This window comes from Canis lupus, chromosome 9 (assembly GCF_011100685.1).
Source record: "Canis lupus familiaris isolate Mischka breed German Shepherd chromosome 9, alternate assembly UU_Cfam_GSD_1.0, whole genome shotgun sequence".
In the NCBI taxonomy this organism is placed as follows: Eukaryota; Metazoa; Chordata; class Mammalia; order Carnivora; family Canidae; genus Canis; species Canis lupus.
Window position 1 is genome coordinate 23,878,881 of NC_049230.1, and position 15,401 is coordinate 23,894,281.

A 15,401-nucleotide genomic window follows, 5' to 3' on the forward strand; every position below is an offset into this window, starting at 1 on the left:
CTCCCTCTGCCTGTGTCTCTGCCTCTCTCTCTCTGTGTGTGACTATCATAAATAAATAAAAAAATTAAAAAAAAAAAAAAAAAGAACTCTGCTCAGCTCACAACTCTTCTCATTCCAGGACCTGTAGTGAGCAGCTACTATCTACAGCATACTGTTCTCTCACATAGCAGAGGACAGAAGCTCAGGGATGGGTTCAGAGACAACCACAAAGATACATTTAAGGCTTCTGCATGGATGGTGGTATACTTGATATCCATTCACATTTCACTGGCCAAAGCAAATTGTATGGCCAAACCAAAGTCACTAGGGTAACAATTACCAGATATTACCAGATATTTGATTAAACTTCTACTGTGAAAGATAGAGTAAAAAGCCAAACAGTAATAAAGATATAGGAACTTGTTAGAAGTAAAGACAAATGGAAAGAAAGTGTCAAAAAATAAAAACCCACAAAACAAATTAATATCCTTAAAGATATTGTCAATATCACATTCATTAAACAAGAACAGGACAGCGGAGCCTGGGTGATTCAGTCGGTTAAGCATCTGACTCTTGACTTCAGCTTGAGTCATGATTTCAGGGTCGAGATATAGAGCCCGGTATTGGGCTCTGCGCTCAGCACAAGTCTACTTGGGATTCTTTCTCTACCTCTGCACACCCTCCCCACCCCCCACCCCCAGCCCACCCCCGGCCCAGCTTGTGTGAGCACACTCTCTCTCTCTCTCCTTCTAAGACAGACAGACAAACAGGCTCTCAAAGAGTTTCTTCCCAAGGTCAGGAAGTTGGGAGGAAGGAGGGAAGACTAGCAGATTACCTTCAAAGTTGTGGGATCAGAATAGACTGTGGGGTTAGAGGTAGGCAAAATGGGTGAAAAGAAGTGGGAGAAACAGGCTTCTGGTTATGGAATGAGTAAATCGGGGATAGAGGTACAGCATAAGGAACATAGTCCATGGTATTATTATAGCTATGGTAACAGGTGGTAGCTGCACTTATGGTGAGCATAACAAAGGGTATAGACTTGCCAAATCACTATGTTGTACACCTGAAACTAATGTAACACTGTGGGGCAGCCTGGGTGGCTCAGCGGTTTAGCGCAGCCTTCAGCCCAGGGCATGATCCTGGAGACCTAGGATCGAGTCCCACGTCAGGCTCCCTGCGTGGAGCCTGCTTCTCCCTCTGCCTGTGTCTCTGCCTCTCTTTCTCTCTGTGTCTCTCATGAATAAATAAATTTTAAAACAATTTTTTAAAAATAATGTAACACTGTGTATCAACAATACTTGAATGAATAAAAAAAGGAACAACAGTAGACTACCATCAGGAACAATGGAAATTAGACTCTAATGAAATCCATTCCTTTAAAATTATGAGTGTATATGATTTTTAACCTAGAATTAATTCTATGCTTAGCCAAATGATAAATTTAAAGAGGGTAAAAGAAAGATATCTTCATATTTGCAAGGTTACAGAAAATTTAATTCTTTGTAAAAGATGTAGGAGTGGGAGATATAGTTTGACTAAAACTTCACTTTCTGTAATAAGAAGAAAATGTGTAAAGTTGAAAAGTGAAGAAATAAGTATATAAGCAAAGTATTTAGAAATCACAGAGTTGCTGCTGGTGCGGTGTGAGGAGTAGGATAGCATTGGTCAGGGGCCTACAGCTTATATATAAACCTTTATACTACCTTGTGAGTTTTAAAATACGAACTATTACTTTAATAGAAATAAGATAAAATTTTTAAAAATTTAAAATCTGTATCATTACAGACTGTATTATGTGATAATGCTATGAGAAGATTAAAATCTGCAAAAGAGAAACAAAAAAAAATTCCTCCTCATATATTTGGGAAAATTATACCTCTGAAAATTAATGTCAAAGAAGATCTTTTATGGAAATTAGAAAATATTTAGAACTGGATAATTAAATTACTATATAACTTGTAGTATACAAGTAAAACAACTCAGAAGGCATATTTAGTTAAGTAGAAAGACTGAAAATTAATGAACTAAGTATTAAGATCAAAGTTAGATAAGAAAAATGGGTAACTTGAAAAAAGCAGAAGACAGAAACAAAAATTTAAGAGCAGAACTTAAATAAAAAATGGAGAGGAACAAAAAATATTTCAAAACAGATTTTTAAAATCATCCCAAAAGATACATAAACCGTGTGTGTGTGTGTGTGTGTGTGTAAAGGTAGTAGATCCAATTGTTCAGCATTAGAAAATATGACAGTATTATCAAGTAAAAAATTTCAAGATACTAGATTTATCACAAGAAGCTAGAATGTACTTGTTAGAATTCAGCATGTAAGAATTGACAGAAACTCCTAGAGGGTGCATGTATATTATATACATACATATACATGCATATGTAAATATGCATGTGTATGTATATGTGTATGCAGCATGTATCTATTGTATCACAAATACTAATTTATTTAATCCTTTTTGAAATAGTTTCTGTTATCTGCACTTTATAAATAAACTAAGGCACAAACATGGTTTAATTAAATAACTTGTCCAAGGTCAATAGCTAGTAAGTGACAGAGCCTGGATTTCAAACCCAAGCAGTTTAATTCACAAGTCTATACTTCTAACCACCACATTATGCTTTTTATATTTTTAATTGTATTGTAAACATATAATACATGGTTTAAAATTCAAATGATATATAGTGAAAATTTGTCATCTTAATCCTTCTCTCTGCTCTTCTCAGAAACAACCAGTTTCCTGTGTAACCTTTCAAAACTGTTCCATGGGGGTTTTTTTGGTTTTTTGGTTTTTGGTTTTTTTATTCATGAGAGAGAGAGAGACACAGGCAGAGGGAGAAGCAGGCTCCATGCAGGGAGCCTGACATGGGACTCGATCCCAGGCCTCCAGGATCACCCTGGGCTGAAGGCTGCACTAAACCGCTGAGCCACCTGGGCTGCCCTGTTCCATGGTTTTATTTTTATTTTTTTAAATTTTATTTATTTATGATAGTCGCAGGGGGGGCGGGGGCAGAGACATAGGCAGAGGGAGAAGCAGGCTCCATGCAGGGAGCCTGACGTGGGACTCGATCCCGGGTCTCCAGGATCGCGCCCTGGGCCAAAGGCAGGCACTAAGCCACTGCGCCACCCAGGGATCCCTGTTCCATAGTTTTATAAGCATTTCTACATATACTTTTTAAGAACACAGAAATTAGCATGCCATGCATTATATTCTGCACCCTTCTTTTCCCCTTACATGTGTGTATAAATAAAAGAGGTCAGGGCACCTGGTGGCTCCGTTGGTTCAGCATTTGACTCATGGTTTCGGCACAGGTCATGATCTCAGGGTTGTGGGATCCAGCCCCGCGTCAGGCTCCATGCTCAGCAGGGAGTCTGCTTCTCTCTTTCCCTCCCCCGCTGCTTGTGCTCTCTCTTGTTCAGTCACTCTCTCTCTCAAATATTTTTAAAAAATAAGTCAGTTATCAGTATATAAGAGTTGCATCATCCTTGATGAGGACTGTTTACAGCAGATGTGGTAAATTGTGAAGTCATTTCTAATAAAAGCAGGAGCAAATCAGAGAAGGTTATGACCTTTTGTATACTATACTTGACAAAGTTTGGGGGGTTTTAAATGATTACAACAGTATAAATAAGTAACTGATATAATTATTGGAATTAAGAAATTATCTTATTTGAGTGGCACGTGAGTGGCTCAGGCATCTAACTCTTGATTTTAACTCGTGTCACGATCTTGGGGTTGTGAGATGGAGCCCCACTTGGACTCTATGTTCAGCGCAGAGTCTGCTTGTCCCTCTCCCTCTGCTCATGCTCGTGCACTCTCTCTCTCTCAAATAAATAAGTAAATAAAATTTTTTTAGGAACAGAAATTCTTATTTATGAGGCTACATTGATTATTAAACATCTGTAAATATGTTTGAAAATCATTGGCTTTCACATTTTCCCAAGATTCTCTGGAGCACAGTTACCCAGTCATTCTTTGCTTTAAAAATGATGTCCTTGGGGCAACTGAGTGGTTGAGCGTCTGTCTGGCTCAGGGCATGATCCCGAGGTCCTGGGATCAAGTCCTGCTTTGGACTCCCCTGGGAAGCCTGCTTCTCCCTCTGCGTATGTCTCTGCCTTTCTCTCTGTGTCTCTCATGAATAAATGAATTTTTTTTTAATGACATCCTTATTTTTTTCAAGTTTTAATAGGTTGTCATTCTGTCTTCTGGTAATGGAATAAATATGGAGCATATATTTAAAGAACATTGGTAACCTTTGTGTTTAGCTTCCCCAGACTTTACAGTCATGCCAACTATTTGATAGCTAAGCAAAACATTTTCTTTTCTGAAGTTGGCACCATTCTAGAATAGTGGTTAAATTACCATGATCATTGTAAGCTGACAGAAACTTTAGAATCATTTGTTAAGGATCCTACAGAGTGGTGTTTATTTGGAGGAACACTAGGTGATACTGACATTTCAAAGACTGAAAAAACAGGATCACAGGACCTGGTGACACAAAGGTAGAGACCTTTATTCTCTTTATATACAGATTAATCTGTCTTTAATTTTTTTAGCATTTAGTATGCTCATTAAATTTTTATTGAAGTATTTCAAGATCTACTTCAGGTTTTACAACAATTATACTCTCCTAAGCTTTAAACAAATAAGGTTTTAGGCAGAAGTTGCAATTTTCTGGTTGTTTAATTTATAAAGAGCTTATTGTATGTTTTAAAAGGTTTACCATCCCAAGCAGATAAATATTGGGTATTGAAATAAAGTGTCTGATGGGAGGAGGCAATGTAAATTATGTAGGCAAACAGGTATAAAATTAGACAATCTGGCAATCAATTCTTCAGTATGGTGTAAATTTGATAAATTGACATTTATTTAACAAGTCTTTTTTCTCCTGTTTTTACCCTAAAATTCTATATTAATAGTAAATATTTCATAATTCATATCATATAACACTAGTTAAATTTATTAATGATTTTTTAAAACTTTAACATGTGTTTTGTTTGAATTTCAAGTAATAACCTTTTCCAATACTTTGTATTTTGTTTAGTATGCCACTTTTTGGAAGTGGTCACTATCAATATCTTATTATGTTTTGATGGCCTTGGAGATTTAAAACCGAGTAAAAGTGTAAGCAGCCTTTCTTATTTACTTACAAGTTTTAAATCATTTTATTCCAAATAGGAAAAGGCAAAAGTAGATTCCTCATGGAATATGAATTATATAAAAGATATCTTAACAGTTGACTTAGTGAAAACAGACTGGTTAGTTCCATTTGTGGAATTTTCAATATAAAATTCAATCAAACACTTTAAAGGTAGTGGGTTTCTATAATTAGATATTCCTTGTAAACTTTATTAATGTGAATATATCTTCTTTTTTTTAAGGATTAGTGAATTCCTAAAGAAAATAGGGAGAAATTTTATATTATAGCTAAATTCTTTAGTATCAATTCAGAAATCTTTCACATTCTTTTACCATATTATTTACTGTTCCAGTGATCTATCATTCTCTTTAAGAAAGTATTCATCGTCCCCCTCAGACAGACTAATTTTTTAAAAGTAAGAGTCACAAACATTTATTCAAGTGAGCTTCAATTTTTTTCTCCCAGCATGATTACATTAAGAATCTGGCACTTTTAGGTGCCTGACTGGCTCAGTCCATTAGAGCATGTGACTCTTGATCTTGGCGTTGAGTTCAGGTCCTACACTGGGCGCAGAGCTTACTTTAAAGAAAAAGAAATGGCACTTTCTTTAGTGATGATGACTTTGCTGCAAAGGTCTGAAATTTTCACTTGAAATTACTTTTCAGAATGAGTTTGAGGCACATATGAAAATCAGTTTAATTACTTAATTAACATACTTAGTAGACCACAATGTTTTATCTAGAAAGTTTGCAGTTTGTCATTCACTTACTCTGTAGGCTTGGACTGTTCAAGACTTTTGGACCTTTTCAAAAAAGTCAATTCAGTTTTGAAAGGTGAAGATTTTACTTTGAGAACATCCAAAAGGATATATCAGAGAGAGTCAAGAACATTTTGAACAGTGTCAGTGTCATTGCTTTATGGCATTCCAAAATGACAGTTTAAAATATTGGGATATAAAAGTTTTGGAATGATTGCCTACTTACTTTATAGTCATACTATGTCTTTAATTAGTTAAATTCTCATGATCTAGATCCTGGTTATAAATAGGCACTTTAAAAGGATCAGTTAAAAGTCAACATTTTTCTGGTTGTTTTTGGAGGGGGGGATTTAATTTGTAAAATTAGAATGGTATTATTATTTTGTCATGCATCTGAATTTAGTAGATGACAAATAGATATTATAATCTTTTTTCTGTGACGAAAGTAGGTATATATACTCATAAAACTCCTCTTTTGTCTAGTTTGGTTTTGCCCTTATACAACAATAGAATATATATTCAGGTTGCATTTTTATTTGCATTTAGTAATTATTGAATACATGTATTTCTTTAATATTATCATTTCAAATGATTGAGGTGACTAAGTTTTTTATTTCCCTTTGCCAGCAAAATCATTGATCTTCCCTGTATGGTTCCTTACAAAAGTATGGAATCAGTGTTCCATTTGTATTGAACAGATAAGGTTTTATCCTAATCATAGAGTAATTGGCATGAAGTCCTCTAAATGAACCAATTTGTATGGCATCATGGCAGAGAGCATGAATTCTGGATTAAACAGGCCTGAATTTTTATGTCATTCTTGCTACTTACTAATTGTGTGACCTTAAGCAAGTTATTTAACTTTTCAGCCTCAGTTTCCTTATCTGAAAAAATGGAGACCATACCTACTTACAAGTTTCTAAATATTTTTAAAGCACCATGTACCGTAGCATGCTATACATTTAATAATAAATGTTAATTTCCTTTCCTGTTTTTATCTTTATGTATTGGTGATTAGAGACTAAGTTCATAAAGTTAAAGAACTTTCTAAGCAGTCACCCTAAATATGATGTTAAGGTTTACTTTAGGCTTAGTTTGCCATTTACTTTAGTAAATACTGTATTCTCTTCATTGCTTGGAGAAGTGTTTGAGAAAGGAAAGAATGATTTGCATATTCTAAGTAGTTAACTAAGTGTTTTAAGGACATATTTTTTGATAACTTCTACTTAATATCTATATTAAAGTGGTTTTCATTCATCTTCAATCACAGGTACAGGAACCTTAAAGATAGATTTTGTTGGAGAGCTGAATGACAAAATGAAAGGTTTCTATAGAAGTAAATATACTACCCCTTCTGGAGAGGTGCGCTATGCTGCTGTCACACAGTTTGAGGTATAGTATTTTTCTCTAAAATGTTATGATCTTAAAAAAATAAAAAGGAAAAAAATAATAAAATGTTATGATCTTAAAGTAGATATTCTGACAAAGTGTGTTCCATTATTTGCATGATTATTTCAGGCTAGGTGCCTTTGGCCGTAATTATATTCATGATTTTGGAATTTTTATTTTATATTCAGCCAGTTATCTCCTTAATAGAGGGAGAGAATTAGGGAAGTGGACTGGAGGATGAATACGTACATCACAAACACACAAAATAGCATTACTATTAATTTGGTAGGAGGGACGCCTGAGTGGCTCAGTGGTTGAGCCTCTGCCTTTGGCTCAGGTCGTGATCCCAGGGTCCTGGGATTGAGTCCCACATGGGGCTCCCCATGGAGAGCCTGCTTCTCCCTCTGCCTGTATATCTGCCTCTCTCTCTCTCTCTCTTTCTCTCTGACTCTCGTGAATAAATAAACAAATAATCTTAAAAAAAATTGGTAGGAAAAGCCACAGATGTCAAATACTAAGAGTATAATTTTATTTTATTTTTTAAGATTTTATTTATTTATTCATGAAAGACACAGAGAGAAAGAGAAAGGCAGAGACACAGAGGGAGAAGCAGGTTCCATGCAGGGAGCCCGATGTGGGACTTGATCCCGGGACTCCAGGATCATGCCCTGGGCGAAAGGCAGGCACTAAACCGCTGAGCCACCCAGGGATCCCCTAAGGGTATAATTTTAAGTAAGAAAGATACATAATATAAAAGCAATTCAGGTATTGAAATTCTGTGACATATATGTATGACAGATATATGTACACACACATGCATATATAATTTTGTTACATACATACTTTGTTACATACACATACATATTTATACATACAAATATAGGAGATAAGCAGACTCCCACTGAGCAGAGAGCTCTATGCAGTGCTCAATCCCAGGACTCTGGGATCATGACCGGAGCCAAAGGCAGATGCTTAATCGACTGAGCCATCCAGGTGTCCCTGGCTTCAAACTCTTGATTTCAGCTCAGGTCATGATCTCAGGGTCATGGGATCGAGCCGTGCATTGCACTCCACACTTAATGTTGAGTCTGCTTGTCCCTCTCCCTCTGCTCCTCCCCTTGTGTGCTCCCTCTCAAATAAATAAATACATAAAGTCTTTAAAAAAAAATAAAACAAGTATTGCCACAGCTGTTTAGGCTTAAATCTGTGTTTCAGTTATTTCATTGCTTATCTTTAGCCCTTTGAGCACTTCTGCATCCTGGAATGGTTGGCTGGAGTATGTCTCCAAATAATTTTCTTTAAAGGGGGGATATGTGGGTGGTATATACTACCAGAGCCTTTGCACATCTGAAATCTTTCATTTGCTTTAATACATGGCCAGTTTTACTGAATGTATAATAGATTTGGTGGGGGGTGGGGAGAAGGAACAGCAGCCCCTGACATCCAAAAGTTGTCCTAGCACTCCCAGCTAGTCTCTTGTTTGACATAAACAGCATCATAGAACACCAGCCTTAGACAAGGTTACTGAGACGATGATAAAGTGAAACAAAACAAGGGTGCTTCATAATTTCATCTAAGGTCACATAAAATCAAGGTCACTGTGCTACCCATGAAATAATGAACACACCCTCCTCTCTTAGTTAAAATGAATGACTACTAACTACTTTACCAATTACAGTTTAGTCTAGCTAAACAGCCCTCCTCTCTATAGGTAAGATTTGCTGAGATGTCATCCCACAGAATTGCCTCCATTTTATGACAGCACCCAATTTAGAGTGAATCCCCTCAATTCATCCTGCCAACTCCCAAATTATACATAATAGGTTCTTTCTCACACATCCCATGGTTCTTCTTAGTGTGGGTTTTCTTTTGCTACAATGAGTAATAAACCCAACTTTTCAACCATAAGAGTAGTACATACAGTTGGCTTACAGTTTTTCTCTTTTAAATGTATATGAATGTTGTTCCACAGTCATTCCTACCTCATTTTGTCAAGGGAAAGAATCAGACTGGAATATCTTTTTGCCCCTTTTAGGGTCACATATTGTTTTGTTTTGCTGTGTTTTCTTCCTGATTGCTTGTTATATTATTTCTTTGTACTTAAAAATTAAGAATTTTTACAATTTTTACACTTTTCATTAACTTTTCATTAGCTTCTGCATAGTAATTGGTGAACCCTGTTGATGTTGAGATTCAGATCTTCAGTATAGCCAAGTTTTTTCTCCTCCTACATTTTCACTGTGGTTCGTGCTCTGCTCTCTCATAATAGGTGTATATCTAATGTCTGTTGCTCAGATGAAGTTTTGATGGCTTTCATCACTCTGTTCTTCTTATATCTTAGAAACTTTTTTTTTAGATACTTTTAAATCTTGTTATCCATGTTACTCACTTAATTTCCTTTGGTATAAATTCATTTCTTTACTGCTGCTGCTCCTAATTTCAATTTTTCTGTGCTATCATTTCTTTCCTTACACTCTACTTTTCAGATGTTTTATGTATTCTCTGAATGAATTCATTATTCATTCAACTTCTTTGAGAGTGCAGGCAGCCATCTAACATTTTCCTAGGAGAAACTTTTTTCCAGAAGTATGTGCTTCCTCTACCTCTATATAATTTACTCCTGCTTTTCATGGTACAGAATCTTGAATTGGTTCTTTTTTTTTTTTCCTTTGTTCTATTTTGTTTAAGTTTCTTTCTGGGGAACCTGGGTGGCTCAGTCAGTTAAGCATCTGTCTTTGGCTCAAGTCATCATCCCAGGATCCTGGGATTGAGCCCTGCAGGGGCTCCCTGCTCAGTCTCTCCCTTTCCCCTTTGCCCACCCCCCATTGCGTGCACACATGCTCTCCCTCTAATGAATGAAATCTTTAAAAAAATAAAATTTCTTTCTTTTATAACTGGTATTCTACTGAACCACTAAACTTTATTTTGCTTTAATGAGTTTGCTCTTTCTTTACTTTTAAAGAAAAAAAAGAGGTCTCTTTAGGTCAAGTGGTGATAGTTTTATGTGTAGTATATATGGAAATGCCATTAAACAAATGATGTCTTTAGAATTGAAAGAGCATCTGTCTTTATTTCTTTGCTATCATTTCAGATGAAGAACAAAGTACATCAGAGATTCTGGAAATATTTTTGTTTTTGAAATAAAAGCCAGAGAGGCAACCTATTCTATTTTCTCAGCTATCCTTCTCAGTAAGGATAGGAGGCAACCTATCCTTACAGTGTACTCGTTGACCTTCCTATGCTCTGTGTTTTGTAACGTTACTGCTGAAGCCATTTACATTGAATTTTTGAAATGTTGGAATGTTTTGTTAAAAGTAAAAATGTAATTCTGAATTATTCTAATACTATATATTGTTAAGATCTACAGCAGACCTAGTTCTTGGATTATTGTTTGTTTTTGTTTGTTTTTGCATTGTTGATGTGGCAAGGATAGTAAGCCTCAGGTTTTCTCTGTAGTCACTGCCTAGTGTGTTGCCTGGCATGGAGTAAGAAGTAAACAAGTGAAGGAATGGATGATAGAAATAAGACGATAACAGTTACTTCATGAAATAGTTGGTTAATTCGGTAGGATTTATTTTTATATTTTTATATTCTTTTAAGGCTACTGATGCCCGGAGGGCTTTTCCTTGCTGGGATGAGCCTGCTATCAAAGCAACTTTTGATATCTCATTGGTCGTTCCTAAAGACAGAGTAGCTTTATCAAACATGGTATGTATGTGTTTGTAAGTATATTTAAATTTTGAATAAGTGTTTAGAACATTTAGTTTGCTGGTTAGATGTAATAGGATGAAACCACTTAGCACAATTCTTATTTTCAGTAAACTCTCTTTTTTTAAATTGCCTTATCTGGAGTTTCCTTCCTCGTGGAAGAAATTTCATACAAACTTTAATTTGGAAAACTAAGTGACAAGTTTAATAAATATTGTCTGAAAAAAATCTGACTTTCTCATTAAATGCCAAAAGATATAGAGATATAGCCATATAATGAATTATATCTAGGTTTTTGGTTGGTTGTATTCTTATGTATAATGTCTGCCTGAAAGATAGACATATAACGTTTCCTCAAATTTTGATGTCATTATCCCTTTCATAAATAGAGGAAGCATTTACTGCTTGAAATATATTGTTTAAAACAGAGAGTACTCTATATAACCTCTAATATGAATCTGGAGAACTTGGAAAAGCCTAATGTAACCTGAAAATAACTGCCTTTTGCCTCCTTTATTGGTGGAGAAAATTTCATAGTTAGAATGCCATTCTCTTCTCAAATATTCTTGAAAAGGAGGCTAATAAATAAACTGAAATATTACTTTACAATTTAGTATGAATGAATCTATCAGGTTTGTTTTTGAATAAGTCTTCCTCGGAAGAAAGAATACAGAGATTTTGAAGAAGTAGAGAGCCTGAGTAGGAAATGAAGGGGTAACAGCAAAGAGTAATTAGGGACTCTGTAGGTAAAGTGGAGATTCCTTCACAAATTTGCCTAGAGCCAGCCTTGGTTTAGAGAGTGCTCTAAATTTAGAAATCTGTACCCTTTGACATGTAGATTTCACAATGACCCTTTATTAATAATTAGTGCCTTCTATCCTTATTTCACTTGAAAAGTATTGAGGTATTACTTTAGACATCCCAGTGCTTAGCATGTAATAGGAATTCAAGAAAAGTTGTGTCTTTTCTCTCACAGATACTTGGTAGTTTTAACACTTGAGCCCTCAACTTCATGTCTCCTTCTTAAGAGGAAGGATTTTAACAGCATAAGAGCAGTGAATGAATGAATTGGGGTAGATAAGTAAGCAGTGCTGGAGAGGGGGAAGGGAGAGGCAGCACAGTTTTTGGCTAGAATCTACTTTAAGGTATTTAACGTAAGTCTGTTTATATGTTCTCTTTCTCTCTCTCTCTTTTTTTAAAGAATGTAATTGATCGGAAACCATACCCTGATGATGAAAATGTAGTAGAAGTGAAGTTTGCCCGCACGCCTGTCATGTCTACATATCTGGTGGCATTTGTTGTGGGTGAATATGACTTTGTAGAAACAAGATCAAAAGATGGTGTGTGTGTCCGTGTTTACACCCCTGTTGGCAAAGCAGAGCAAGGAAAATTTGCGTTAGAGGTAAATGTACTTGAAGAGGATTGTTCCAACAGTCCATAACTCCAGGTTGGGGAATTTACATTTCTGATCAATTATTAGTACAATTATTTATAATTTAGACTGAAATTTGTTGTGTACTTCGGTTTTATTTTTAATAGAATTTTGAAACTACCAACCTTGGTGTTACATTAATATTTTACAAGATGATGATTAAGGAATATTAGCGTGGAATTTATTTGTCCACAGAGTGGGTGGGAAAAGATGTAATATATTTTTCATACTGAGTTATAAGTGGATTAAAATTTGGTCAATATCAGCAAAAGCCAAAGACTTTTGGAGGTAGGGTTCCCCAGGGTCGATTTCTAGTAATTTGAGATGCTTTGGCTTGCAACAGGAATCCTTGTGGATTTCTATATGAATTACAATAATATATTTATCAGATGGTTCTTTTGTTTATACTTTTGTAGGTTGCTGCTAAAACCCTGCCTTTTTATAAGGACTACTTCAATGTTCCTTATCCTCTACCTAAAATTGATCTCATTGCTATTGCAGACTTTGCAGCTGGTAAAGTAAATTTCATTTTATTGCTGAATTGTAATAACTTTTGAATTTTGTGATTTTGAGGAAGGAATATGTACATATATCAATAAATGTTTATATTTATTTTATAAAGGTGCCATGGAGAACTGGGGCCTTGTTACATATAGGTATGTTAATGATACATTATTACCCTGCCTTATCTTTTCAATCACTGATTTCATAAGAGCTTCACTCCTAATCACAGTTGAGTAACTTCTGCTTTGTGATCTGCTGTAAATTTTCCTACCTCCCCCACTTCTGTGCACATTTCAGGAATGCAGATGAACACCCTCTGGTGCTACTATCTGAGATTGTGAGATTTTAAAGTGAGCATCTGGCATTAGTACATTTTTAAATCTATTTTTGGCCAAGTTTCTCATTTCGGTGCCTTCTCTTCCTCCCAGAAGTTTCATAGTTATTTTTCCAGCTTGAAGAACTGACTCTGCTTTAATATTTTCTAGCCAAGTTTTTACATATCTGTCACCACAATACAAACATGTGGGTTGTATAATTTTTAAAGCAGGGTCTGTAAACAAGTTTTTGCCCCGCCTTTGATGAGTTACATTTTGGACAGCCTGCTCAGTGTTCTTTTTGGGACTATGGAATGTATCTGCCCCCCACCACTTGCCACTCCCCTTCTTTTAATGGAAGGACTGTCTGCTCTCTCTGTCTAGCACAATAATCCCTAATCCCTTAGACAAAGTTTTTAAAAACTTTCAGGCAGCTGTCCTATTTACAAACTGATGATTAAACTTCTATCACACCTTTGATCTTCTCTTGTATGAATTCTGTTGGAACAGTCTTTAATCTTTCTGGAACTTTTTCTATTCTGTGTACTCTGAGGAAATGTTTTCTTGACATTTCTAAAGCCTAACTTGACCATTTACTTGACTAATTTACTGTTTGAATCTCCCTTCCCCATTTGTGCATGCCTGCTTTTATTGAAATACTTAACATTACTTAAAAAGTTTTTTTTTTGTTTTTGTTTTTTTTTTAAACACAGGGAGACTGCATTGCTTATTGACCCAAAAAACTCCTGTTCTTCATCACGCCAGTGGGTTGCTCTGGTTGTGGGACATGAACTCGCCCATCAATGGTTTGGAAATCTTGTTACTATGGTATTTAATATTTTTAAGTGCTCAAATATATTTATCTTCATCCTGCTGCACATTATTTTGGCTACATAGTGTTTCAGGTTTGACTGGAACATAGTGCTAAAAAATGAATGATAGAAAATCCTTGTTTTAGAAAGTCCACTTTGAACAGTATTTATCAGAATCTGTGTCAGTCAAGAGCATGTGGACAGTCCATTCAACACAAAATACTTCCTAAATTGTTGTAGAATTTGCCCGCAAATGGGGAAGTCTTGATACTAATTTGGGTGAGAGAGATTAGGTATAGAGATTTCAGGCTAACTATAGTTTCTTGAGCATATTTATTATGTAGTTCAGTCGCTAAAAAGAAACCTGATAAATAACAATGTGGTCTTTGATTAGCTTGAAATGTTTTTAGGAATCAGTTTCTCATTGCCTGAAATGTTAAGTTGAAATTTGTTAGAAATGAAAGCAAAGAAACCAGGAAATAACTGTAAACTATATTAAAATTTCCAGCTCTCCCATTGAAATTGTTGTTTATTATAATGGTTGAATGATCTCTGCTTAAGCCTGGACCTTTTTTCCTTCTTACTCCAAATGAGTACTGTTTATGTCGGCTAGCTGTCTTAGAGCTTGGGAGCACAGAGTTTAATGAGTGAACTAGAAATACCTCTGCAAAGAAAGAACTGGGGCTTCTGAAGCCAGCCAAATTCCCTGATAGCATTTTAGGCTGCCAAAGAGCAAAACCTGACTTGGATGTTAGTTGAGTCCATATGTCACAGGAATAAGCAAGAAAGTAAGACATTTAGCAACTATTACATGTCTGAGACAGTTTTTAAAGAAACCAGCCCTTGAAATTAAACCATTTCTTTTTGCTTTGGATGTTTAAAATTTTACTTAGGTGTGAAAAAAATGTTTGAAATATAATTTCATGTAGAATTAAGTATGCTAAGACCTGTATTCAAATATGTACAGAAATATTCTCTTCTCCTAATGTAGCAAGTTTGTTGCTACCAAACAATTTTTGTTAGCTCTGAGCAGTCTTCATTTTTTATGATTTTATTTTTAAACTACCAGCCATACATTTTAATAGGGGAAATGTGCATATTCTCATATAGCTTCTAAAGAACTTTTTACAAAAAAATAAAGATCTTTTTACTGGATTTGAGTAACTGTTCTATTTATTAGATGTCAATTGTTTCTTTAAAACAAACTCTGAAATTTAAGGACTCATAATAGGTTGGTGAATAAACTAGCTGTGTACCAGCCTATCTTCGTGGAAGCTACTAGTTAAGTAGGTGCCCAAAGCATTTAGACAGCCTTCCATCACTTAGTATTAAAGATATTTGATCTTTTCAGAATTTTA

The 15,401-nt window shown here is 35.3% G+C and overlaps 1 protein-coding gene across 3 annotated transcripts in view; it reads left to right on the forward strand.

The window, feature by feature from the left end:
• Window positions 1–15,401, forward strand: part of NPEPPS (aminopeptidase puromycin sensitive) — a 106,108-nt gene that overhangs the window by 61,774 nt on the left and 28,933 nt on the right. For all 3 annotated transcript variants that reach the window (XM_038547513.1, XM_038547512.1, XM_038547514.1), the window contains exons 4-9: window positions 7,155–7,276; window positions 10,874–10,981; window positions 12,183–12,383; window positions 12,830–12,926; window positions 13,036–13,069; window positions 13,945–14,059. In XM_038547513.1, coding sequence (XP_038403441.1) covers window positions 7,155–7,276; window positions 10,874–10,981; window positions 12,183–12,383; window positions 12,830–12,926; window positions 13,036–13,069; window positions 13,945–14,059 — 677 coding nt within the window. The remainder of the gene's footprint in view (window positions 1–7,154; window positions 7,277–10,873; window positions 10,982–12,182; window positions 12,384–12,829; window positions 12,927–13,035; window positions 13,070–13,944; window positions 14,060–15,401) is intronic.